At 39.6% G+C, this 27680-nt stretch overlaps 2 protein-coding genes across 2 annotated transcripts; one reads left to right on the forward strand and one right to left on the reverse strand.

The window, feature by feature from the left end:
- Positions 1-20477: 20477 nt before the first annotated feature.
- LOC124311902 (elastin-like) lies at positions 20478-23839 on the reverse strand. Its single transcript, XM_046776270.1, has 4 exons — positions 23832-23839; positions 22232-23739; positions 21859-22170; positions 20478-21786 (listed from the first exon to the last, which is right to left on the reverse strand). Exons 1-4 carry the CDS (start codon positions 23837-23839, stop codon positions 21689-21691), a joined length of 1926 nt encoding a protein of 641 aa, XP_046632226.1. The 3' UTR covers positions 20478-21688.
- An 897-nt stretch (positions 23840-24736) lies between these two features.
- On the forward strand, positions 24737-26692 carry LOC124352627. The gene is made up of 3 exons (XM_046802177.1): positions 24737-25879; positions 25941-26199; positions 26285-26692. The coding sequence occupies exons 1-3, from the start codon at positions 25497-25499 to the stop codon at positions 26432-26434; spliced, it is 792 nt and encodes a 263-aa protein (XP_046658133.1). The 5' UTR covers positions 24737-25496; the 3' UTR covers positions 26435-26692.
- The last annotated feature ends 988 nt before the right edge of the window (positions 26693-27680 follow it).

A 27680-nucleotide genomic window follows, 5' to 3' on the forward strand; every position in this document is an offset into this window, starting at 1 on the left:
CAGCAGAAACGAAAATAAATTCAATGTTGGGAATCGCGGTTTTCGCCCAGTTGAACAGGTCCATTGGCGTTAACATTTGGTTAGTAACACACCGTCTTTTTTCTTCTAATCTCGCAAGTTTCTTCACCGTGCCTCCAATTCCGTCGGCTGAATTTTTACCATGTCCACTCGCCGGAAAGAATTATTTCGCCGTCAGACCACCAAAGTCAACGTTGAAGAATGATAGATTGGCAAAATTGTAGCGATTTTTATAATAAGCAGGTCCGCCATCACTAAAAAACAGAAGCGTACGGATCATAGGAGAAAGATTTTTCAATTTCGGAACTAAATCTTGAATGAAGGCATGAACAGACTGTGCATCATGAGTCAAATAATCGCTGATGAAACAAAAACTTTTGTGAGAAAGAGAACCACCAGCAAAATAGTATACAACAACGTTATGCAGTGTTGCTTGTTGACAACTCCAATGGTGGGACTGGACTTCATTTTGAATCACAAGTGAATAATTTTCGGAAAAATCAAGTAAAATGAGACATTCCTCTTCTTTTAAATTTTCCTTCAACTGTTTAAAGAATTTTCCCTGTTTGTCGGAGATGTAATGATGTCGACACAGTTGTTGTAATTTTAAAGTAAGTTTCTCCACGAAGACGTCTGCTTGATCGATAACTTTTTTCATCAAAGTTTGTCCTTCTTCGGAAACCCATTCAGAATAAGTTATTTCTTCCTCTTGGAGTTTAGATCGTAGAAATTCAGAAAGGACACTTGGATCAGGGCAGTCAGTGCAGCGGTGGCTCGGAAAATTCTGATAATACATACACGACTCATTATCAAGCGAGCAAACTAACATAGCCAGCATCTCCCTATATTTTATTGAAGGATCCAAGGCGGCCAACATAAGCTTCGGATTTTGATGATGAATGCAAACACACACGTTTAAAGTGTTAGTTGCATCAGATGAAATACACCACCGGGGACGAAGCGAATAGAATTTGGAAAGGCCAATTTTCAAAGTTGGATATTCTTCTTTTAGACGGAAAAAAAGCTCTTTGATGCTGTCCATAATTCACATTTTAGACTTCGGTATACGTTCGCCTTCTTTGTTAATCATGATCACATCTTTCATCCCTAGGCTAGTTTTGCTATTCTCTTCGTAAAATTTGATGATAGTTGACACGTCTACTTCAGAAAGTTTTTTTCCGGAATCTTTCGATTTAAATTTTGGTAAAATATTTCCGTCATTTCGCAGACGAATGGCTTCTTTAGCCAAGAATTCAGAGCAAGACATCTCCTTTATAATTTTTGAACGATTCCAAGATTTTGGTAGGAGAGTGAGTAATTGTTTGCGTTCAATGACACTCTTAGAATATATAAAGCATGACTTGATTTCCGTAATTAAGTCGTAATCCTCTTCGTAATCCTCTGAAATCTGTTTTATATCGTCGAAGTCTTCCGTTGAAACTTTATAGGCCAGAGCGACCTTTTCAGCTAAAGCTGGTACGATTTTTTTAAGTTGTTTACTCGCAACTACATTTCGCTGCTCGCTGCTCAATCTTTTGGTTGCTGAAATAAGGGGAGATTTGTCAAGAAAAGCTGCGACTTGATCAAGTTGTTGGAAAGTCGAATTTCTTATCTCTTGCGAGTCGACAAACTCATCATTCGATTCAACCGTCGGCATAGCAACATCGTCTAACTCTCCGTCTGACTGCGACTTCTCTCGTAAATCATGTTAAAAAAACTTAGCTTTGTTTGTGGTCGTAACATTTTTTATAAAAACATTACAACACTATGCAACAACGTAACATCATATCCAGTCATGGGAGTTCCCGACACTCATGTGGAAACAATAACGGGTAAGGAAAGACGACAAAGAAGTTTTTGGTTGGGTAAAGTGAAGTGTAATAAAGAAAAATACTATTTTAACAACAATAATAACAATAAATGATTTTTAAATATCAATCGTAAGAAATATTCTACTAAATCCCCTTTACTTCTGTCCACTAAATGACAAGTTGCGAGACATAGTATCTAATACATTGAAAAAAAAAACGGTTTGAATACCATATATAAAAAACCAATTCAACATCAACAAGTCGGTTAGGGAGATTATGTTGGGATCGTTAACCCATACATATTTGGAAGGTAACAGTGTAATAATTTGCAAAAAAAATTAATAATAACAAGTAATAAACTATTATAGCATTAAACGGTAATTTAATATCTAACACATTCTAATTGTTTGAATACTTAGATCAACTTCTGAAACAATGGAAAAAATACCAGGAGCAACAAAGGACAAACTGAAAAAACTGATCAGTAATGGAATAACAATGTTTTTTAATAATTATGGCAAACAGTGCGCGAAAAAAAATAAAAAGAGATTGTACGTCAAATAAAGCACAATAAACAGAAACGATAATTAATAATGAAAAACATCAGAGTTTTTTAATTTCGAGCTGAGAACAGTTATACTTTCACGTTGTTTTAATTTTATAGAACTAAACAACTTTACATTTCAACATGCTAACAAATTAGAATTATATGAATATGAAAATTTAAACATAATGTTAATTAATATTTCTGCAATCTTTTAATTTAAATTTTTTTTTCAGACATAAAATGTTAAAAAAATATCTAAATAAAAACCAAAAGTAATATTGAGTATAATCGACAATAACCACTACTTAAAATATTAAAATATTCATTAAAGTCCTTTGTTAGGATGTCGAAATCAAAAGTTCACTGGTCTAAAATATTGAAATAACATGTAAATGATGTTGAAAAATATAAGATAACGATAACGATAAGATAACGAACAGCTACAGCTAGAATTAGTGGAATGTTAAGACAAATTAAAGTTTGAGAAAAAACATTTGCTTAATTAGAAAAGGTAATAATTATTTATTATACAAAATCTGAAAGTACAATTACTGAAATTTTATGTATGATTTTCTTTGACAGAAAATGGATTTGGATTCAGGAATTGGAAAAACTGTCGCTTTATACGGATGTGAGGATAGAACTTGGAACTATTGAAAACTGTCGCACTATACACAGATGTGAGGATATAGAACTCTATAGATCTTCAATTAATAAAATAACATTAATAATAGAAATTAAGAGAAAAATAAACAAAGAAAATAAAAAAAAAATAAACCTGATTCTTACCCAAGAACTGAAACAGTTACTAGAGAGTCTCCGCTTAATTTTCTCTCCGCTGAAAGTTGTGCCATATTTGGAAATCTCACTGGTCGAGCACTTTATACCAATACTGTGGATAGAGGACAAAGTTTTCAATTCCTGACTTCAGGGTATATACTGGCTACAGAAGAAGATTATTGTCTCCACGCATGGGAAGCCGATATAATCGCAGCAAAGCAGTGCATTGATTTAGGAAGACCAACAACGTCGAAACACGGTCCCCATACTTGGATGTTAAGTGCCAACCCAGAAAAAAATCCGCTCAACGATGTTAATAATAAACGTAGATAAAAAAAAAATACTTAAGACTTAAAACATCATGGGCATACTTAGTACCATGTAACGCAAGCGCAAACCAATGCCTTCGTTGTTGCTGACGTTATTGGTGTTCTTGGCGTCTGTCATGATGATGGCCACGTTCTGGTTGATGGTTTTTGATTTTGTTCATAACAACGCTGATTCATCCCATGATGTCGAAGTTAATTATGTACGGACACGTTCTGGTTGATAGTTAATTCGTAGTTGATTCTGATGGTCAAGATCTATTGTTGCAATCTGTGTTCCAGATGGGTTGGCAATTGGTTATTGTCTTGGAGCTTTTGGTAGCACAAGGAAAAGTAATGTCAAAATTACTCTAATGCTGCCCCAGCCAGGACCTTGAATAGGGGCTTGCCAGTAATACTGTACAAATAATACCATTTTTAGAATGTTTAAAAATTTCCAGTGAAATTATTGTTTATTTATTCATTTATTTATTTATTTATTTATTCACAGGCTTCTTTGTTATCTCATTGACTGTCATCTATGGCTCTTAATCACAGTCGCGGAATTTACGTACGTATGTCACGATTAGAATGAAGTTAGATATATAATGCTTATAGTTGTAGAACGTTATTCAGCGTGTATTTACTAGACCAACTAGTCGAGCCTAACTGCCAACTTTACTCAATAAGAGAGGAGGGATGGCTATGCCAATTATCACAGCTTGTCTGTTTTCACCTTAAATGGGTTGAACGGCATTTGAACGGCTGACTTAAAAATTAACATTTTTGTTAAAGGTTAATGCTCGTCCTGGAATTCGAACCAACTACCAAGAATGATTATACAACTTCAAGGCAGTCACTAAACCACTGCACCTTGAAAATATACCAATTTTTTTTGAACTCTTCAATGTATGATGCAAACTAAAGAATAGTGGTCACATAATTAAATTTACTGGGATACTGACTGTGTTGCAAATTAATTATCCCTATTTAGTTCAAAATGCTATCATGGGATTTGAATCTGGACCTTTCTATATATAGGTAGCTATATAAGCGAGTTCAACATGCTATCCATTATACCACATATGTTGTGTTTACTTTTTTTATTATTGTTTTTAAAAACTGATTATAAATACACAACCAAAGATAGGTGGCGCTGGCGACTGTACCGCATTTGAAATCGTTGTCCCATACTTTTTATCGGTGTCCCGACTTAGGAAGGCGTTTGGCCTATAACGCAGCACGCGAAACGGCAATAGCTATAAAATTGCCTCAAATTAGGACTACAGAAATGTTTAGATCCTTTGTTGATCGAGTTGGCAAATTTTCTTTCTTTCTAGACATCGCCTACCAGTGGCTTGTACCAAAACTCTTTGTAAAATCGATCCTTTAAATATTTCGATTAGGTTGGCTGTTTAAAAAAACGAATAATTCATGGTTAAATTTTGATTTATTTTCATGGAAATTATTTCAATCGTGATATTTCTTTAAAAATTCAAATCGTTTTTAAATAAAACGTCAGTTCATGTTGGATTCTTTGACGTCAGATTGAAAATTCCGTTTGAAATTTTGTGTCGTGGGCCGTTTGAATGTTCTCATGTTCATAAGGCAACTGTATCCATTTCCCGAGTTGTTGTTGTTGAGTTGTTCAAATTCATACTTTTCGGCCTTTTGATATGATTTGAATGGGAGTAACAGTGACCTATTGCCGATTACAATTCTTTGGCCTTTTGTGATAACAACATCCCTTTTTTTGTTTGTTGGAAATTTAAATATATAATCAGAAATATTATGATTTAATAGCTACATCTTATATTACACTATTTAAATATCTCTACAAAAATTAAAAACACTTATTGAGGTAAGTCAGTTGAATCCACTCAGCACTAAAACTCTTTAACCAAGTTCCAATTAACGGGTTGTATTTTCCTTTTGGTTACGCTCTTGACCCGCCCATACTTTGAGGCTTGAAGATATTGACTGTGCATAGAATTAAGAAGATAGATGTAACTTTGGTAAAAGTTTTATTGCTGAAGTGTCTTGATTACAGGTGCACTTGTGAACAGGTACACTGATTAGAATTGAGCATTTTAAACGTATGAAATACGAATACGTAAAAATTCTGGATTATTACCCAATTTCTCAATTAAGAAAATTTACTTATTTACTACCGTTTAAAAAAATTCTAGTTCTATTTCAACTACGTGATTATCAGGACACACTCTTTGTTGAATTTTTTTAGAGATTGCATGGAAAAACCTTGAAATCCTTTGCATCAATTGCGAATTTCCTTCTTTGTCATTCACCTTCTGTGCTTGCAATGACTGAGAGGTAAGGTGATTTGAGGGACTGTCCTGAGCTACCTTCTCCGTAGTATTTACCATTAGAAAATAAATGAAATTATGGGAAATTTTGTTATTGACGCGGTACTCGTATCTAATCACCATGTTGGGGTTTATTGCGTTAAACGAACGCTGAATTTCTCTTTGGATATTACACTCGTCCACTAACCGATTGATGAACTGCCAGTAGGATAAAAAAAGAACGAATCCGTTCGGCGTGATAGCCATTGCCGGTTACAGTAATTGCCTCCTGAAGCTGCTGTTCCGGAAGCACCATTGTTGTGCTATGTAAACTTACTATGAAACATTAAAATATTTATAATAATAAAAATAATATAGTACCAGTTAGAAATAATTCTTAGATGTAAGATGTTATGATAGGATGTTATAGATGTAATCAGATTTAAATGAAGACTAGATCCGGAGATATTGTCACTACTCGCGTGTCTGCAGGTCAATGGCCCGAGCTAATTGCGAGCTAATTGATAAAATTGTTTCATTAATTTGATGGACTTTAATGACGCTGCAATATACATGCCTGATTTTGTGCTTGTTGGGGAATTGGTTGCTGGTGTCTTTGGCGTTGGTTTCGGTTCACACGTTGAGAGCGTTGACGGACGATTACGATTGCGGTTCCGTGGTTCTTTTGGGAGAGAATGGTAAAGCAACATCAACTCCACTCTTCTCCCACCCCAGCCAGCACCAACAATCGAGGTTTACTGTAAAGGTAAGTAAGATAAAATGAATGTAAAATAAGGTTAATAGATTTGTCCTCACTCCTTTGTCTGTCTTGTGGTTCACTTGCCACTTGAGTGATTGTTGATTGAGACATTTGACTAATACAAGAACGCTGTGGCCTGTGCCCAACTGCCCACTTCTCCATTTCAGACAACAGAGTACGTAGTCCATGCAACTTTTATATCCTTTATTAAAGATCTTAAATTCTAACTATCTTTCTATTTTTGTAGTCCTCAATTATCATTCACATTTCACAGTCACCTGCCAGAAAAGATATGGAAGCGAGTTTAGAAAATGCAACATTAGATGAAAGTGAAGTAGGCTTGGAAGTGATCGAAGATGATGCTAATAATTCTGAAACAGAAGAAGGGTTGAATGAATCTATGGATGGGTCTACTGCCAATGCTTATTCACATTCCAAGTCAAAGGAGCCAAAAATGTGGTATCAGCAGCTGGTGTTGACCTACTTCGAATTTCCCGAAACTCTAAAGGAAAAACCAAGAGAAGAAATCCCAAAAAACAAAAATATACAAGGAAAATGTTTAAAGTGTGGCAAGAGGTATTCCGGCCGACCATTCTCAACAAGCAACTGGCAACGGCACCTTAAAGTTAGTTGCATTTCCCTTTTGTATAAGATTTCCATATTGTAATGAATAATTTTCTATTTTTATTTATACAGACACACCCACTTGTATACCAGGAGTACACTCAAAAGGTGAAAGATGCTCGAAAAGCTAGGAACATGGAATTGAAGTCAACATCCAGCAATGAAGCTCTCAGAGAAAAAAGATCAAAACTTCAACAAGCAAAACTGAACTATGCCGTGGTTCAACCGATTTCAAAAAAGGAGCAGAGTGCTTGATCAGCTAATTTTGAGGTACATTATCAAGGAGGCAAGGCCACTTGAAACAGTAGAATCTCTCTCATTTCGAGAAATGGTTAACGGCTTGAACCCCCGAGCAAATATCATGTGTGTAAATAAGCTAAGGAAACTCATCGAAAGTGAAAGGGAGGCCAGTCATGGTAAACTACTCAAGACTCTAGCCACAGTGAAACATGTTTGTCTCGCAGTTGACATGTGGAGTACTCTTAAGCGTAGTTTCATGGGGGTGACTTGTCACTGGATTGAAGAAGAAACCTACAAGCGGAGATCAGCTGCTCTTGCATGCAAGAGGTTCAAAGGTTGGTTTTGATATATGTTATCACTTATCAGAATGTAATACTAAATCAGTTAAAATTTCATTGTATCGGTGCTTTCACCTTTCAGGACGACAAACATTCGATGCAATTGCCAAGATGATTCAAGAGGTGATGAAAGACTTCCAGCTTGTGGATAAAGTAAAATTTATCGTGACCGACAACGGTGCAAACATTTGCAAGGCAGTGAAAACTTAACAAGAAGAAAAAAAAGTCAGAACAACAAAAAAGGTTGAATGCATCTTTGGTAAAAGAATCAGATGGAGAGGTTAACAGTATTAGTGACGAAGAATCTGACAGTGAAGATCTAGATTTTGTTGACATCGAACTGGAAATAGAAGATAATGGAATCATATCGATTGGCGGTATGTTGGATCATCTTATTGTTGAATGTCTTGATGATGATGGTAATACTATACCCTTTATAACTCCGCCAATCTCCCAGAACACATCCACTGCGCCTCCCATCTTTTAAATTTACTGGCGTCGGCTGATTTCGATAAGGTGTTACTTACCAATCGTTTATTTCAAGAGAAGTACAACCGCGCCATTGGGAAGTTAATAAAGTTGTGGAATAGATACAACCGAAGTTCTTTAGCATCTGAAAAAGTTCATTCAATTTTCGGTAAAAGCCATTTGAAATGTTTTGATTTGACTTATCTAACACATTTTCTTTTACATTTAAGGTTGTCAGATAAAAACACCTTGTGAAACGAGATGGAATTACAAATTTGATGCAATAGAGGACGTTCTCAAAAAGGATCAAGATAAGCTAGATGAATTAATGTCAAGCCTCCAATTAGAGATCCTGGATGTCACAGACAGAATTCTATTAAATGAATTCTTATTGGTCATGAAGCCAATTGCCGTCTACCTCGACATTCTACAAGGAGAAAATAATAATTTCCTCGGCTGCGTTCTGCCTTGTGTTTTGAAAATTAAGCAGGAAATTAAAACTATTTCTAGCCAGAACATGCAACCTAATGGTTTTGGGGCTTTCATCCGGAAAGGAATTCTGGCTCATATCGAAAACAGGTTTCTCATTTCCTCTCAATATATTATATATAATGCTTATCTAATAAATTTTTATTGTCAATGAAATAGATTTGGCACTTGGTTTAAAGACGACAAGTTCGTGATTGCCAAATGTGTCCATCTAAGTTCAAATTAGACTGGATAGCAGATGAAGAAGAAATGAGGTCTCACAGGAAGTTAATAGCTCGTAAGATTGCGCTTATTCAGGAAAAGGAAATCGCCGATGAAATGTCAGCATCTATTCGTAATCGTGACCCTCTCGATTTCCCTTCAAAGAACACAGCCACCCTTGACGAACTTGAGTTGTTTTTCATTGATAAAGATAAAGATTTGGCTATGCTTGACAAATATCCAAAAGTTAAACGCTTGTTCTTAGAGTATAACACAGCACTGCCATCAGCAAGTGCGTCTGTCGAGAGGTTGTTCAGTGCAGGGCCACTTGTCCTCACCGCCCGACGCAACCGTCTTGCAGATAGAATTTTTGAGACTTTGTTGCTGCTTAAGGTTAATTTTAGTAACAAAAACTAAACTTCTGATTAACTTTTCGTAATATTGGATAACTTATGCCCCAGCTGTCTGTTATAACCAAGATTGAATGTTGCCGTTGCTGCAACCTTACACGTCTTAATAAACTAGACCATTACATTTCATTCATTCCTTGTTGTATTGAGATTTTTTTATTCAAATTGTGAACAGAATAAAAAATTTTGATTCTGATTCTTGATTCTTGATTCTGAATCAAACATCACTGAATGATTGTGATTTTTGGTTCTTTGATTCTTTGATTGATTGATTCTATTCAGGTTTGATTCCGTTCATAGTTATGATCAATTCGGCAGATCACTGGTTAATACATAATCGAAATATAAATACACACTGTATTAAAACGCCATTGGTTGTGTACCACAGCATTATTGAATCGATATTCAATGCCATGGTGATAAGTTGGGTGCAAATGCTTCAAGCTTCTTTGAATTTCACGGTGAGCACTGCACTTCTCAGTGAAACTTGGGTTGGAGGCCAAAAACCACATGGCATCTTGGATTCTTCTTTGATGGTAATTATTACCCCTTACTGCTCTAGCCCTAACACGATCTGATATAGGTATAAAACCATTTTCAGAAAAGAAATAGCAAAACCAAAAACTCGAGAGTAACATGCCTATATCCTATATGGGTTATCCTTCTAATGAGCAGTCTGCTGTCCATTTCACCCCCATGAATCAATCTCGCGCGTTGGCCCCTTTTTACACTCCATGGAAGAAGAATATTCTGTACCTCAAAAGGAAGCTGTAAGCCTGTAATACTCTTACAGAACATGCATCACGTAAGACCAAGAGCTGGTCAAGATCGACAAACTTAGTAAAAAGGAGGTTTACTTGGGCCAAGTAAAAGAAAAAGAGGTTACTTCGCAACCATACGCCACCATTGAGTTCATCCGCTTTCAACAAGCAAGTGTGGTCTAGCTAGATTCCGAACTAGTTAACTCCAATCTGGCGTTCACAAATGCCACAATCCAGAAGTTCAGCTCTCTTCAGAACTCGTCGACCACCGAGACTCCCTTCAACCTAGCTTTTCCCAGCAGACCGTCTTACGCCCTAGCCACCCAAAGTCAGCCGTCTCTAGTCATCGTTGCTACCTTTGATAAGGAATCCGCTCCTGCCAACTGTGTCTCATCCATGGAAAATGTGGAACAGCTTTTGGATTCCAAGGTTGGCGACCCCGTTCCGTCATGGGTTCGACAGAATAATATACTCTCTTAGTTGGCTTAACAAAAAAGCTAATTTTTACTGCTTCAAAAGTATCCTTAAGTTCAGACAAGACTCAGATCGTAACAATATGTTTACATCTATCTCCCGGTTAAAGTGTTTCCTGCCGTTGCTCTCTTTGTAGATTTAATATAAATATCTTTATATAATTTCATTAATCGCCCTGTTTTTGGGTGGTGTTTAATGCCGAGTGAATGAACTCATATCAATAGTGGAAGATCAGTATTTTGAATTATTTTGATAAAAAATTGATTTTTATTTTAATATTCAATTTCCAATTTTAGAAATGATATGAAAAGAATATCAAATTCACACGATTATATATGATATTTGGAAATTCACCATCTATAGCTACAAACTCGATATCATGTGCAATATAATTTGTCTGGGATCTATTCGATAAAAAATTTCATGTAAACTGTTATATAGTAAAACATCAATGATAGAAATTTTTTATTGGATTTCAACTTCATATTACAGGGGGAAATATCATGACAGTCAACCAATTCATTAATAGTGGATGAAGGCTAGTTTTTATGAGTTATTTTAACTCAACTTCTTAAATCAACTTAATGGATGCCGTGTGCTAGTAGGGTAGCATATTTTTTAGTGTTGAAATGTAAGCCGTGGCTCGGTATGGGACTATATTGGAACGTAAATATGCCTAAATCCAAACTAACAACTAACTTCTCGCCATGCCTTCCAACAATAACTTTAAATCCCTTCAATAGATTCTGTGCCACACAACGGCCACTGCGGCAGCTCTATTTGAGACCGTCTTAGAGGGCAACTTAGATATATTTCTCTTTGAAGAACCATATGTCCGCCATCAAAACCCCTGTTCTGGTGAACATCATGCGTGAAATCATGCTTTTGGTGCACCCATTTGGGTGAGTATTTCTCTTGCCAACTCTTGCCGGGCCGTACTTCTCAGATCGACACTCCAGGTTGCAGTCGTTGACCTACACTCTTGGGGAAATACCTTCAGATCTCTGCTATACTTGAACAAAGAACTGTGTACTTTACGCTACTAAACAAGACAATCGTTTGAAATATGGGCCGTACTAAAAACTGGAGAGAATCGAGCAAAATTCACTTCATTCAAAGCTACTTATCAAAGGGATTTACGGAAGGCAAAGAACTGTGTTTAATATTATTGTGCGAATGAAACCCGTCTTTCTCTGACTTATTCTCTGCCCTCAAGATCTTCTCTGACAAAGCCATCAATATTCCTCTCCCGCCGTTAGTAAATGTTAGCGGCGAGGCCGTATCTGACCCTTCTGCAGTTCTTGACAGCTACATCGATCATTTCTTTCTTAACGAGCCACTTTCTCTTCACGGTGGATGCCCACTCCGCGATGGAAGATTTTGTTTTGTAGGGCTTATGAAAAAACCCTAGCTTCGCCCCTCCACCTCTCGTTAACAGTGTGGGGGCTAATGACTTCGATCGACTATCCGAACTCTGAGGCTGCTCCTAGCTTTGATGGTATCACCATGAGCATCATCGAATCCTTCCCAGTCATTAAACTCCATCTTTTATTTGTCTTAACTGCCTGCTTTAAACTACAGTACTTGCCCAATTGCTGCAAAACAACAAAGGGTGCTCTGATTAGCAAACCAAACAAAGCTGATTACAGTGTTTTTAACGGCTTCAGGCCGATCAGCTTAGTCAACAGTCTAGTACAAATACTCGTAAAAGTTATCCTATCCTGACTTCAATGGCATGCTTGCCACAGCCAGTGGTCCCAACCAGCACGGTTTTTTGGAGGAAAAATCCACCGAGTCTGCCGGTCATGCTCCTGTCTCATTTATAGAAAAGCTCATTCTGCTAAGAAACTGTAGTTACAGCATATTTCTCGATATATAAAGCGTATTTGCTGCAGCATGATGGTACCGTTATATTTTTTCCGCTCAAATCATGAGTACTGCCCCATGTACCTGTCTCTTGCTTTCTGACTGATCGCACAGTCTCATGGTCACACCATGGCTCTGTAAGGACTCACACTGTGAACCTAGGTTGCCCTCAAGGTTTTATTCTCAAGTCTTTTTGATTTTCTTCAAAAAGTGCCTTCATTCATTAATGACGTTCTTACAATGCCGTCTACAGAAATTGTATTCCTAGGCCTCACCCTGGGTAGCAGATTGAAATGGGTATCTCACTTTAAATCAAACGTCATTGCTGTCAGGAAAGCATTTTTTATGGTGATTGGCTGCCTGCGAAACTCCTTGAGCCTAAATAAAAAACCGCATCTAGTTCCTGTAATTTTCCGTCGTTGAGCCGATCATCCTGCATGACTGTTCCTTATAAGCTTCGCTTCTTAACATCAAGGCGGGGGTCAAGAAAGCACGATTTAGCCAGCGGAAGGTTCTAAAGGCTTCCATATAAGCATTCAGAACTGTATCAACAGAAGTGCTCCTCATTCTCTTCAATAGCTACCTTTCAATAGAAAATTTTTTTCTAGAGCTTGCCGCTTTTCATTATTGATCTTCGTCTATTAACTTTTCGCAGTCGTCCCTCTTATGGATTTCTTAGTATTTCCCCAGCATCGTGCGTCAGCATGAAGTCGAGACTCCGCGGCTGAGATCGTCTTATGTCCTTATCTTGGACAACAATGAGCTAATGCTTCTTTCTGTCCCTTGTGTGCTGCGGCTACGTTCTGTTTGCCTTTTCAATTCTGTGTGATGTTGATGGACAACACGGGTATTCTGGACATTATTATTGGTTTTCTTGGCTCAAATTCGGTGAACTAACTGGCCACCTACATAATGTACTGAGTGCTCTCCGGGTCGCGTCCCTGCCAGTTCAGAGATACCCCTGTGGAGCTATGTGCATCATACATTTCCTCCTTCACCTTCTTTCCACCCCAAGTTTCCGGATTGCAGGTTGAGAATCTCGACATCCTCTCTTCCATTCGTAATAAACCCACTGTCTGCTTGTGCCTATCCTTGTCACCAACTCCCTGGTCCTTTAATGTACCAGTTTTTGGTTCCTCTCTTCTTTAACTCTCTATCTCTCCTAACAAATCCGGTCTAAAAACTCACCAGAGAGTAAAAAAATCGGCCATCTGAAACCGTAAGTCGATAAAATCCTCGTTTAGCGCAAACGCACGACCCAGATAGCACAGTGCAGTCCCATAGACGTCCAAAATACGTCACTTTGAGACGTCTGAGATGTACTTGGCACATAGCAGATTCCCAAGTTTACATTCCAAGGACGTCTTTTACGTATGGCCAATGTCCGCTTCGCCGAGATCTCATAGCGGTCCTTATCCCGTCCCATTGGATGGACTTTAGACGTACTTGGGACGGAAAAAGGATCTCAAGATGTCATTAATAATAAATATTTTTCTGGACTCTGAATTTCGTTCCTTTTTTCTTTCCTCTTCTTTTTGTTATGACTGTTTGCTGTGCCGACATCTTTTCACGAACGCTGAACCGGATATCCGGACGACAAGTTTATTTGTCAAAGTATGCAAAGTGTTACCGGAAACACTACATAAATCGACAGCGTACTAACAGCATTGTTGAAGAAATATGCAACCTGAACCGGGGATCGAACTCGGATCGTCGTGGTGAGAAGCCAGTACTGTACAGATGGGCCACGAATTCATATATACAATTTCGAAGATAAAGGTAATAATAAGATTTTAGAATCAAACTTTGCCGCGAAAAGACAAAGACAAATTCTCCGAAATTTTCTAAGTGTCGAGAAGGAGCCAAAAAATAAAAACGGGACGCATCAGAGACTTCTACGAGAGGGAGTAAAAAATGACGTATCCGACAAGATGAAAAATGAGTGACGTATCCAAATAAGGGCTCGCAATGGGACATCTTAGAGATTCCCCTGTGCCCACCGCACCAGCCGCACGGCTTTGGTCCCGCCTTGGGACAAAAATTCCTATCTGGGGAGCTATTTTCTCTCACATAATGACACCGTCTCTCTCCAGCTACCACCAACTGTATTACTGCAAATCTTCCATTTTATTTTTTTTATTTTTTAAACCTAAGCTAGGAGTCTCATGACGACTACGGGTCTTTAAAGTAGTAGTATTGTCCACTCTGTTAAATACAAAGATATAGTTTATGCTCAACCCATCTCCTGTAAATTTGATCGTAACATTGCACAGTTGTAAACGCAATTGTAAACTTAATTTTTCCCCACAAAGTTTGAGCTTTTCTCTTAAATTTTTTCCCGCTGCACTTCTCCAATCAACCAATGCATGCTCTATTGGCTCAACGTTACCGACGTCTTTCGGTACGTTGTCATCTCTACTGCTGGTGAGCATAATGTCAACTTGGTAGGAAGCATATCAACAATTGCATAAAGTCTGGGTTGACGACCGTCCCAGCCAGTCCCACGGATTGGAATTTTCCAGAACAATGTAAATCTTAGCAGGAGAAGGAATTACATTAGTTGTATGGGAACTTCGGTCTCAATACCTTAGGGGGGAATCTGTGGTGCGACGTTCAGCTGTAAAATATTTTGGGCTTAAAAAAGCTGGGGTGCGAGTTCTGCTTTATTTATGCTTCATGGATATTCTTCATAAATACAACAGAATGACATCAACTTTCTATGAAATGCATGGTATTCCATGGCATCGAAGAAGAACTTGAATAATATATACCTTAACCTTAACAGTTGAGACACGCTATAATCATAATTATAAAGTCTTAAAGGGATAACCAGGACACTGCGACCCTTCAGAAATTCCAGATTTCCGCAGTAAACTTCACGATCCTCTGCAACTAACGAAGAACTACATTATATTTAAAAAAAGCCATTTATTTTTCTTTCCATTCAATTGACTCTCAGACTTCAGTAAAACACACAACAACGAAAGAATCATAATCTGAATCAATAAAATTTATAGTACAGTCTCGCTAACCATCGCTACGGTGTACACTAGTCGAAAAGTCACACGAGGTTTTGGTACGGATACTTTGCAACAAAAACCAAATGATAACAAATAAAACTAATAAATGAATTAAGCGGCAATTTCTTAACCCTTCCCCTTGGAAACACATGTTAAGTTCGCAACTGGCACCCGTTAAATAAACAGTGAATCGTTCTCGCGTGTTTTTCCTCAGCGTCACGTGACCAGTGATGAATAAAAAAAATTCAAATAAGTATTTCCGATGGTTATCAAATCCGAGGAGCTAGATGTGACCAACAATATCCAAGATTACGCCCGCCACGCGGATTGAATTAGGTCATTTCTCGGAATCTGGTTCCCTGGTTCTATTCTTCGTGGAAGAATGCTGTTTGCTCAGGGAGATTCAACAAAGGTTGAGCAGGTCACTATCCCTGATCACCGAAACGATCATGAGTAACGTATTACAAACATTGTTGTTCACATATTTTTATTTCTTCGTGGAACTTGCTTTTGTTTGATTTATTATATATAGTCTTACCTTGTTACAGGAAAAGGTACTTTTAACGTTTACGGACCTAGTTAGGATGGTCGGCGTAGCCTTGATGCTGTTTTCATCAAGTCTAAGATTAGGCTGTTGTCATATACAACAAGTATTTTTTGTTATAGTATACGACCACCACGAGAATACGCTATCACATTTGCTATTAATTAATTAATTTTTAATCTCTTTGATAATTCATTATTATTTCATATTTCTTAAATTTTTAGCAAATTCATAACTTATTTTGCTGTAGAGAAATGGATAAAAGAGTTGAGTGTGGAAAACCAACCATGTAATAGAATTCATTTTTGAAGAAGGGAAAATTTGTCTCCACGTCACGGACGCACTGCTGGAGAATGGTGGCATGTGTATGTACAGATTAAAAAAAAATAGTTTGGTCTTATTGTAATCTTTGTGTTAAACTTCCAAGCCATTGGTATGTCGACGATATTTCTTAAAATAAGTGGCTACAACGGTAAAAAAAACCAAGGAGCTGGACGTGGCATTAATATACAGGGTTAACTTTATACAGGGAAAAAGAATACCTTTTTTGTATGGTCATCAACGAATTTAGCTACTGAACACCAGTGTTGCACTATTTCTATGTTGCGCGATACATAAATGGAATATTGAATATATGAGGAACCATAACAACCAATCTTTAAGTAACCGAACTTTAAAAAAAGCTCATAACTTTGTTTGTATGGCCGTTGGTGTCCAATTCCAGAGGGTGGATGAAAAAAATCAACTTTTGCTCTTGCAACTTGCTCAAAGTGTGGAGTTGTGAGGAGCTATATTAATTAATCACTGAAAATGTTCAAGTACATCTTAAATCCCCAAAAAGCGAGATGAAAAAAGACGTTGTTGATGCCTGCCATTGAAACTAATTTATTTCAAAAAATTTCGTATCATATGTTATTCTCTAAAAAAAAGCATTTTTATTAAATTTACCATGGAGTAAAATCGTATACGTTAGTTATTATGGGGTAAAGTTTTTTTGAATTTTTTCGTCATAAAAATGGTAGGCCTAATTCCTGCTTATTCTCTGAAGGAATCTATATTTATCAATAATATTTAATTAAAATCATTTTCTGAAGATTTTCGCCATTGACAGACGTCATTTCTCCACGAAGTAAAGAAAACCAAATAATGGAAAAGATAAAATAAGAGAGAAAGGACAACTTTTTTTAAATAATCGTTCAAGTAGTTGGTATTATGCAAATTCTTCTTATTCCACCGCCCCATTTCCTTTTCGGCTAGGGACTTGAGCATCTGTAACGAAAGCAGATTACTACTCGACTATACAACAAACCTAATAGACCTCGCCCCAACTTCCCCAGCATATGCACAAGCAGCTTCCCCCCTTTTCACTATTGACAAAAGCCCAGCTGATAGATCCTTAGACATGTGCAGGATCGCAGAGGCGGAAGGAGCCCAGACCAATTACATGCGGGAATTCCTGGAACTCCCGCAAACAAAATTTGTTTCTCCCTTTAACCAAAAAACCTCCAGATGTTTTATCTTGTGTACGTCTTTGTCTGTGTGTGTGTGTGTGGTTGGCTGTTCCGATTCAGTGCCAATGGCATCCACAAACTCACCCCCGGTTCAATTTCAAACAATGGATAAAGATACACACAACAAAAGATCGACCAAGTATCGATCGATCCAGCCAGTGGCGATCTAGTCTTCTCTCTACGATCTCTTCGGTGCGCTCTATAGTCGCTCGCCGAGTGAAAGATATGCAACAGGCCACCAACCAAGATAGGAGGCAAAGGCAAAAAAGATTTTAGCTGGATAGTTTGTACTACACAGAGACGGTCAATCAATTCATCTTCCTCACTAGCGCAAATGAGAAACACGAGAAGGACAAGACAATCTCTCCCAAGAGAAACAAACAAGAGAGATTTCAGATTCTCTCTCTCTCTCTCTCTCTTGTCCGTTCGTCTTCCTCCTTTCTCGGAAATGGATAGGAGGAAGATCTACTATCTATACGCACACAGTGCGGATCAAGTCATAGCTACTAAAAAGGGGGGACGGTGATAACTCTGCTAAAGAATGAAGAGTAAAAAAAGATAAAAACAAAACCAGAAAGACTTACATTCGAATGGCTCCGGTTGGTTCCAATGGCGACGAGCCGCTGAATTGGATCGTAGGCCAAGGCGGTCGGTTGATGCGGGAATCCATGACGGGCCGTCTGCGAATAAAATGTTTGTAAGCATATCGTAAATTATTAGTCCTCCCCCCCAAAAAAGGAAAAAGATGAATGTGTGTGTGTGTGTGGGACAGAGAGGGAGAGAAAAGAAACGAGAGTAAAACATTGTCAACAACAACAACAACAACACGGAGGAGCCGAGCCCGAACGGGCGCATGGTGACATGGTGAACGCGCAGAAATCAATAAGGATCGCTCTGCTGGCAGTCGGGAGTGAGAGAGAGAAAGAGGACGAGTAGGAAACGTTATGATTATGAATAAAAGGAGAAGCGGACGAAGAAGAAGAGAAGAAGAAGATGAAGGCCGTCGTTGTCGCCCCCCCCCCCCTCCCCCCACCCAGTTTTTGATATGTGTGTTCTGCCACGGGGCATCGTTTCGCCCGAGACACACACGTTGGCAGATCACGACAACAACCCAACAAAAAAAGGGAAAAGAAATGCTCGGGAAAATGATGAATAAGAGACAACTCTGTCACACAGTAGCCCCAGGCTGTTCCAACACGTACTACAAAGTCTTTTGCAATATTTACTGTACAGATGTCGGCGACTCTCATCATCAAGAGTTCGGGATCCCATGAAATCGACTTGCGAGTTGGTTTTTTTTCTCTACACGGAATCCTTATAAAAAATTGGGCTATCCCTTTTTTAAGGATAGACTTTATATAAGAGGATAGAAAAATAAAGAAATAAAATCCGACAAAGTGTGTAGCAGCGCCAAATAAAAGAATATGGTGGGAGAAGACGGTGGCGAGGAATTTCTTCGTCGACCGGAGACCATTATCATTTCCCGTTCTGAAAATCAGGTCAGAATCAAATTTACAGGAAATAACGCGAGCGAATAATTCAGATTGTTCACACACAACATTTCCCCACCCCCTTAAATCGATTGATACAAAAATATATCTATAAATTAAAGAAAGAAAGAAAAAGCAATTGACTCGGCTAGCTTTATAGTTCCTTTTCTACCCGCAAATTTTTTCATATGCTACGGGCTATTACATTTAGGCGCGCGTGTCGTAGCACGTTTTTGCCTCAGGCATTTTGTAACAGTTTGGTCCATTTCATCTGCCCTTCAGTTCTGTTCCCTCCAGCACAGCCACAAGTTCTCCAACAGTTTAACTCGTCCAAAATGAGTATAATTACCAAAGAATTTTTGGAAAATCAATTGTTAAAGAAAAAAAGGGCATATCCTAAAGGCTTTACTGGTCATCAGTTTATGGAATCTGCATTGGAAAAAGCAAAGTGTCCAGACATGAACAATCTGTTCAAATCAGTGTATACTACCTGTAAGTGTTCTTACTTTCATTATCTTATTTCTTTTTTTGGTTATGTTATGTGTTGGAGACTATTGTTATGACCTAACCGATCGATGAAAAGAAACTGCTCGCATAGAAGCACACAAGTTACAGAGAAAGTTAAAAAAATTGAGAAAGAGATATAAGTGAGAGAGCTAATTTTTAAACAGACAATTTTTTCGGGCTAGCAGAGTCACTCTCTTTCTTTCGCGATATGTCTTCTATTATAAACTTGTTGGTAGGCTAAATAGATGATTGAAAAGGTCGCTCTTCTCCTTTCGACGATATACACACTGCTATTAGCTTTTGTACACATTGTAGAACTCCTTGTTGTTTCCTCTTTCCCGGCCGGTTTTGTGTGTTGTGTGTGTGTGTGTGTGTGTGTGTGCGAGTGTGCGAGTCCCGTTTATGTCCGCGTATGACTCGGTTGCCGCTGCGTAAAATGTGCGTCTCTCTGGCACATCCGAGTGGATCGACCCTCTCCTGTCATTGTATCGATCCCAGTCAACGCTGAAATTCCTCTCTGGACAGGATTCTTTATCCTCTTACAACTTTGTTTCTGATTCGCTCCCGATTTTCCAGCGAAACAAAAACAAAACAAAATCAAAATAACAGACCTTCTTTCATGGAGAGATGAGCTCTGTCTTTCTCATGTTTTCTCTACTGCGGGATCCTAATGGACCATCGACACCCATCAAGGAGTCTTGTTCTTCTGCTTTTCCAGCAGCTTGCATGTGTATATCTATCTCATGGCCTACTTAATGGTTAAGGCCTGTAAACTTGAATCCTGCCACATGAAGGCGAGAGGATCTGCAAAATTCCCTATCCTTTCCCCATGCAAGAGCCAATCAGAAGAAAAAACGAGGCTGCAACTTCGCCATCTGGCGTTCGATATTGCTTTCTCGTTAGAATGGTTAGGTAGCCATTTAATCTTTCAAGTTTTTTACAGCTTTCTAGGCAATGATAGGCGAGTGGTTAGCGGTGTTCACCACCATGTACTAGGGATGGCGTTCAATTCCAGATCGAGAGGAAGATTTTTTTATTTACAGTTTATGAAAAAGGTTGTGTTTCACGGAGTAATTGATTAGAATAATTTTGCGGAAATTATGGAATGTAGTTCTACCCTATTTAGTCGTTTTCCTAAACAACTGCTATTGAACTTAGTACGAAAAAGTGGAAAATTATTTACTTTACAACGAGATTTGCATCTTGAAACACCAGATGGCGAAGTTTCAGCCTCGATATTTTTTCTGATTGGCTCTTGCCCGGGCAAGGATAGGGGATTTGGCCACACCTCTCACCTTCATAGCAGTAGATACAAGTCTACAGGCCTTAACCATAGAGTAGGCCGTGATCTATCTATATACCCTGCGTCGTTGGCGTCGTTTCTTTTTTTTTCCAATCAACAGCAGCAGGGCCCGTGTTGTTCGATTCTCTCTCGTCAGCTCGGTGCTATTCGTTCGCTGCAAACGTCTTTTTTGTCTTTGACGCCATGCCAAAACTTCACCATCATTCCGAGGCGTCTATATCTCAATGTAACTATTGAACTGGATAATGATATGGCCCGATGCCATCGTGGGGAAAAAAAGAGCCGACATAGCTTCTTTTTTTTTTTACTTTATTTTTTTATTTTTTATTTTGATTATTTCTTTTCCCCCTCCTGCCACTGGAAAATTCAAACGGCGTATATATGCACATACTACAATGGACAGGGCGAGTGATTGTGACTGATGGATCTCTCTGCTGGCGCGTTTGACGTTTTTCTCGAGAATATTTGTATTTATATTCGCTGGTTGCTCAGCTGTGCGGCCTTATTTATACATGGGACTCTCTCTCTCCCTCTCTCTCGCTCTCTCTCTCCTGTCTCGCTTTTTTATTTGCCCATATATATCCCCGAGTATGTTGTGGATGTTGACTTGTTGTTGTTGTTGTTGTTGTTGTAGTAGTACCATGGGGTGGGCGATGATGATGATGGGCGACTCAATAAGATGAAGACGAACGAGATCTAGACTATTCGCCGACGTCGATATAAACACGTGGAATTGCCTATAGATGAAGAGAGTGGATGGAGGAGGAGGAGGAGGAGCGGGGGGGGGGGAGAGCAATCCCTTAGAAGTTGACATATCCTCGGCATCAGGAGCAGGAAGGATTCACGCGCCGTACACGCGCTGTGGCATTGCTTCGAGTCCAGCTGGAAGTTCATACACGGCTTGGGGTGCCTCAAGAATTATTCTTGCGGCAAATAATTCATGGGCAAACGCGAGGAAGGCAAGATTTCTTGCTTCTTTCCTGGTTTCAGCAAGACGGTGAACTCTATCAGCAGATCTGAAATAGAAAACAAATAACAGATAAAATTAGAAAATAATTTTTTTAAAAAATATATCAATAAAGTCTTACTTGGCCCATATATTGGGAATTGTAGCGAGCAGATATAGCGTCCCGGTCCTCCAGTTTGTAGGAATGTGAAATTTCCCTCACCAAGATGGTGCTCGACACCACAACGTGCATTGTGAACGTTGTAGTATCCAAATCTGCCAAGATCCAGATACTCTACGTAGCGTAGGAAATTTGGGCCTGCGGTGATAATGGGGCCATTCATTACCACCGCTCCAACATCAATCAAATGATTAAGGAACATGGTACCGGCCTCGCGCTTGTTGTCTGCCACGAAGTTACGAATGGAGTGGTAGCGTGCCACATATTCATCACCTGTATGAAAAAAGAAATGATTAATAAGTAAAAATATTAAAATGAATTAAAAAATGATTACCTTGTATGGAATAAGTTGTTGTATAACCCGCTTCCGTTTGAAAAGTCCGAATTGTCACCCCCGACCTTAGGACACCAGTCACGAAATCAAATAAGTTTTGAAGGACCAACATGTGTGGCTTAACATGTTGGTCCCGGCGCACCGGCCCGGCTGCAACTGCTTGTGGATGGATGTGCTGGCCACGGCCTACTGCCGGAATGGCGGCTGCAGCTGCTTGTGGATGATTCTGCTGGCCACGGCCTACTGCCGGAATGGCGGCTGCAGCTGCTTGTGGATGATTCTGCTGGCCACGGCCTACTGCCGGAATGGCGGCTGCAGCTGCTTGTGGATGGATGTGCTGGCCAGGGCCTACTGCCGGAATGGCGGCGGCTGCTGCAGCTGCTTGTAAATGGATGTGCTTGCCAGGACCTACTGCCGGAATGACGGCGGCTGCTGCAGCTGCTTGTGGATGGATGTGCTGGCCAGGGCCTACTGCCGGAATGGCAGCGGCTGCTGCAACTGCTTGTGGATGGATGTGCTTGCCACGGCCTACTGCCGGAATGGCAGCGGCTGCTGCAACTGCTTGTGGATGGATGTGCTTGCCACGGCCTACTGCCGGAATGGCAGCGGCTGCTGCAACTGCTTGTGGATGGATGTGCTTGCCACGGCCTACTGCCGGAATGGCGGCGGCTGCTGCAGCTGCTTGTGGATGGATGTGCTGGCCAGGGCCTACTGCCGGAATGGCGGCGGCTGCTGCAGCTGCTTGTAAATGGATGTGCTTGCCAGGACCTACTGCCGGAATGACGGCGGCTGCTGCAGCTGCTTGTGGATGGATGTGCTGGCCAGGGCCTACTGCCGGAATGGCAGCGGCTGCTGCAACTGCTTGTGGATGGATGTGCTTGCCACGGCCTACTGCCGGAATGGCAGCGGCTGCTGCAACTGCTTGTGGATGGATGTGCTTGCCACGGCCTACTGCCGGAATGGCAGCGGCTGCTGCAACTGCTTGTGGATGGATGTGCTTGCCACGGCCTACTGCCGGAATGGCGGCGGCTGCTGCAGCTGCTTGTGGATGGATGTGCTGGCCAGGGCCTACTGCCGGAATGGCGGCGGCTGCTGCAACTGCTTGTGGATGGATGTGCTTGCCACGGCCTACTGCCGGAATTGCAGCGGCTGCTGCAACTGCTTGTGGATGGATGTGCTGGCCACGGCCTACTGCCGGAATGGCGGCGGCTGTTGCAGCTGCTTGTGGATGGATGTGCTTGCCACGGCCTACTGCCAGAATGGCGGCGGCTGCTGCAGCTGCTTGTGGATGGATGTGCTGGCCAGGGCCTACTGACGGAATGGCAGCGGCTGCTGCAACTGCTTGTGGATGGATGTGCTTGCCACGGCCTACTGCCGGAATGGCGGCGGCTGCTGCAGCTGCTTGTGGGTGGATGTGCTGGCCACAGCTAGCGGATCGTGCTACCCTGTCAGCAATGGTTTCGTCGCGCAATCTTCTACGATCCGGCGATCTACTTTCTCTTTCTTTCCTAATAAAATAAATTAAAATAAATTAAAAAAATACTAGGCTTTTAGCCTCTCCCATCCCGCACAACAAAAAAGAGATGTAAAAATTGTATACCTATTCATTTTTGTAAAGATAATTCGATGGATCGGAGATCGGATCGGACACACAATAAGAATTGATGTATTTACGTTTATGCTGCTCAACTAGAGAACAAAATAAAAATAAAAAGAGGATAAGACAATGATAATATGACAATGACATGATTCCAAATCACAATAACTAAAAGACAATTGACAATAACTTGGAGTGTGTGTCAAAGTTGTTATTGACAGCCCAAGCACACGACGGAGGAGGTCTCTCTCTCTAATATGTAAAGTTTGAACAGTCCTCTCTCTGCCAGCGTCCCATTGTTATATATAAAACACTCGGCCCTGTTCCCACACGGAACAGATTCATTCAGCATTAGAGCGACGATAGATGCCAAGCAAATTGCCATTGAAGTGGACAACAAGGCAATTATTCACAATCAAATCAAAAGCTGGTGAATTGTTTAAAGAAGCGGAGCTTTGTAAATGTGGAAGAGAAGTTCTGCTGGAACTTCACAACTGGAACACACACACTACACTACACAAAGCTCCCGAGGATTTCACTAGGCGCTCTCGCGCTCTTTACTCCTCGACACACACTTTGGCTCTCCGCTCCTTCTTTGGTCTATAGCTCCTTTTGATCCTTTTTTTCCTGATTGAAACAAAAGCGAACTGATTTCCCCTTCTACGAACGGCCGGCTCGTGTTTTTCTGTTACGTGCCGATCGAAGCTGCTGATGTAATTCATCCTGTATATTCCGCGTTATCATTCCGTCATCTTGTCTTTTTTTTTAATTTTCTGTCGGATCCCAAAATGATCGAAACAATTTTTCCCACGAAAAAGTCCAGTTTCTTAACAGTAAAACAAAAAAATCGTAATCCCAAATAGAAAAGGTGATTGGATCGTCCGACTTGGCATTTCAGCATCCGATAAAAATCGAATACCTTCGCATCCTCGCAGCCAAAGGAGAAAAAAAAGGAGAAGAGTAGGAGATCCTGTTTACATTTTCCGAGTAGTTTGACACACACAGCACAGAGTCAGTAGGACAACAACTAGAGTCTCTCTCTCTCTTTCTGCTTTCCTCTTTTCTCGCATCCAAACGCCTTCGCCTTTGATAATCTGACACATAGCAACCACCACAACAACAACAACAAACAAGAAAAAGAAGAAAAAAAATAAAGACAGTTGAGAGACGTGTGATTCCCCCATTTCTTCTTCTTTTTTTTTCCTGACCGTATCTTGTTGGGAAATCATCTTTTTCACGTATCCACGCGTTACCATTTACACGTTCGCATTTGATTTCTGAAACTCTGGCTTGAGTTTCTTACCCCAAAAATTATTTAAAAAAAAAATAAATGAAAACTCGTGTCAAAAGAAATATAAATATCGTATTCCAAAAAAAAACGAACCGGATTCAAATGATTCCATTGATAATTAAGCACCGCCGCTTTGCTTCTCCTCCGCCAAAAGCACCACCGACATTCCTGACAGTTAAGAAATCACGCCGTTAAAGTCCAGTATAGGCCTCGATTGGAATTAATATTTTCTTTTTTTTATTGTGTTCACAACCCCTGGGATAAAACAAAAGAATTAAATAAAACCCCAAGAAGAAAAATATGAATAATTAAAAATAAACAAATGTAAAGCTTTTTGGTCGCGCTGTGTGTGTTGCCAACCGATTGATAATTTCTATATGCCCTCAACCTTTTATTTAGTGACTGAAAAACCAGGATTAACTGCTCGTCTTCCCAAAAAGGCAAGCGGTTTCATTCAGCCGGTAAATGGGGTTCTGCCAAAAATTGATTTTCACACGTTATCACACGGACTCTGGTGCCAAGTTGATGGCCACCTGGGGTCCGCTGCCAATCTGGTTTATAATGATAGTTGCTCTCCCTGCAATGTAACCGGGTCAATGCTAAAACAAGGTGATGGCCCATGGTATATGCCACCCTTGAATTGCATTAGATCTTCCGGAAACTGTTTTTTGATTGTTCTTGCGACAAGATCATCAAGCGGTTGTGCTGTTCTATCTTACCTTTATGATAATCTGCGCCAATCTGTTTTGGATAATTTCTGGTAAAAATTTAATAAATTTCTTAATAAATATTTTTGACTATTAAAATTTCTCTTATTTTAGGATTATTAGAGAATTTTTGAAAGAGAAAACCGGGATGGACTATGAGATCCACATCATTCAGGAGGCAGCCGCCAATGGATCTATCCTCAGTTTGGAGTCGGATATGACACATCACGACAGATCGAGCGCTGAATCCAACGATCTCCATCTTCCATTGGCTCATGCATCGGATCTTTTCAAGTTCCATTACATGCCCAATTGGAAAGTGGGATACATGCTCAACTACCCCGGGGATTTCAATGCGAAAATTTCTAATTACGTAAGTAACCTATTACTAGGCGCTCCTTCATCCCACGCAACCACCTTCTAATTTTTTTCCCATATATTTTCTCTCAACCAAACAGGTCGCAAATTTGAAGGATTTACAAAAAGCAGGAATATCGCCTGCTGATGTCATCTACATGACACATGGTCTGGAAATTACTGCATCTTCCAAAAAACAACAGGCGGTGTTAAACCAGAATTTTGCATTTTTGATGGACAAATGCTACTGAATGATGTTAACATCATACGTTCCCCTGGCAGTAACGGCATAGCAGACTGTAAACATCCATCGGTAGCTGGTTTTTTGTCGAAAGCTGGAGGACGTAAATACTAACTAACTATTTCAAATTAACAATTACTTTTCAAAATTTTTTTATTAAAGACGGAGTTACTCGTACGGTACGGCATGATGTCAGGCGTAAGGTTCAGGCAGTTCCAAAACAGGACTGAAATTAGTTGGATTGGCAGATAAAGAAAAAAGGAGATAAGAAAAAATTCAAAAAGTCAACCACGAAGAATGGGCGAAAAATGCAGATGGCGTGTAACACTTTTTTTCCCCTCCTCTTCTTTAGATATATATGGCCATTATTTCATTTCTTTTGATCGATCGGTAGTTGCGTCGTTATTTTTAACGCGAAGAAGAAGAAAACAACAAAAATCGGAAAAAAAACAGGCGCGTTTTTACTTACTTTTTTTTTAACGTCAACAAAATCACCTCCTCCTTTTTTTGTGTCTATTCATATTTTTCAATCCCCAACATAAAATGTTCTAAGTTAACTCCACCCATTTGTAATTCATATCCCACAGTCAAAAAGGTTTTTTCAAAAAGATTAAAGGTGTAATAAAGACAAATAATACAGACGAATAAATAAAATAAAAAAAGAGGCTAGAAACTAGACCCAATATGGTATTGTGTGGCATTTCTCTCTTCAACATTCACTATCAAACAAACGCAAGAACCAAAAGGCAAAAGAGATGAAAGAATAAAAAAAAGAAAAGAAAAGAGCCAGTGGAATGTGGCAGTTCGTGCAGCCCCATTATATACCATCAAAAACGACTGATAAGAAGAAGAAAAAAACCGAACAGAACTGCGTGTGTGTGTGTCGAAGAATAGAGGATGGAATAAGAAGAACCCATATGTATCGAAGCTCACCAGAGTCCCTCCACCCCCGACCCCCACTGTGCTCTTTACAACAGAAATTCCTCGCATGGCCCAATCACAGACGTTCGGCTACGTTAACGATTTCCGATTAGACGTTGCAACATTTCAATTTAACATTAAATGAGACGCAAAATAAATTAAACAACAAAATAAATTCCAAGAAGAAAAAACCTGTCGCATTTTCAGTACTTTTTAAAATTAGGAAAAAAAAGTTCCATGCTGTTTTCTTTCTTCTCTCCCATTTCTTCTCTACCCTCTTCCTTATCCCAAACAAATTCGTTTCGCGCTTAATCGACAATTGTTTATCGTTCCAT

Source organism: Daphnia pulicaria, chromosome 8 (genome assembly GCF_021234035.1).
Source record: "Daphnia pulicaria isolate SC F1-1A chromosome 8, SC_F0-13Bv2, whole genome shotgun sequence".
NCBI lineage: Eukaryota > Metazoa > Arthropoda > Branchiopoda > Diplostraca > Daphniidae > Daphnia > Daphnia pulicaria.

What these genes read in the sequence shown, in the direction of transcription:
- LOC124311902 (XM_046776270.1), bottom strand. An exon ending in AACAACTTATTCCATACAAG is followed by an intron (nt 22,171 to 22,231) that starts GTAATCATTTTT and finishes TTTTTCATACAG; the next exon opens with GTGATGAATATGTGGCACGC. An exon ending in ATTCCCAATATATGGGCCAA is followed by an intron (nt 21,787 to 21,858) that starts GTAAGACTTTAT and finishes TTTCTATTTCAG; the next exon opens with ATCTGCTGATAGAGTTCACC.
- LOC124352627 (XM_046802177.1), top strand. Translation starts at nt 25,497, where the DNA reads ATGCCCTCAACCTTTTATTTAGTGACTGAAAAACCAGGATTAACTGCT. An exon ending in TCTGTTTTGGATAATTTCTG is followed by an intron (nt 25,880 to 25,940) that starts GTAAAAATTTAA and finishes CTCTTATTTTAG; the next exon opens with GATTATTAGAGAATTTTTGA. An exon ending in ATGCGAAAATTTCTAATTAC is followed by an intron (nt 26,200 to 26,284) that starts GTAAGTAACCTA and finishes TCAACCAAACAG; the next exon opens with GTCGCAAATTTGAAGGATTT.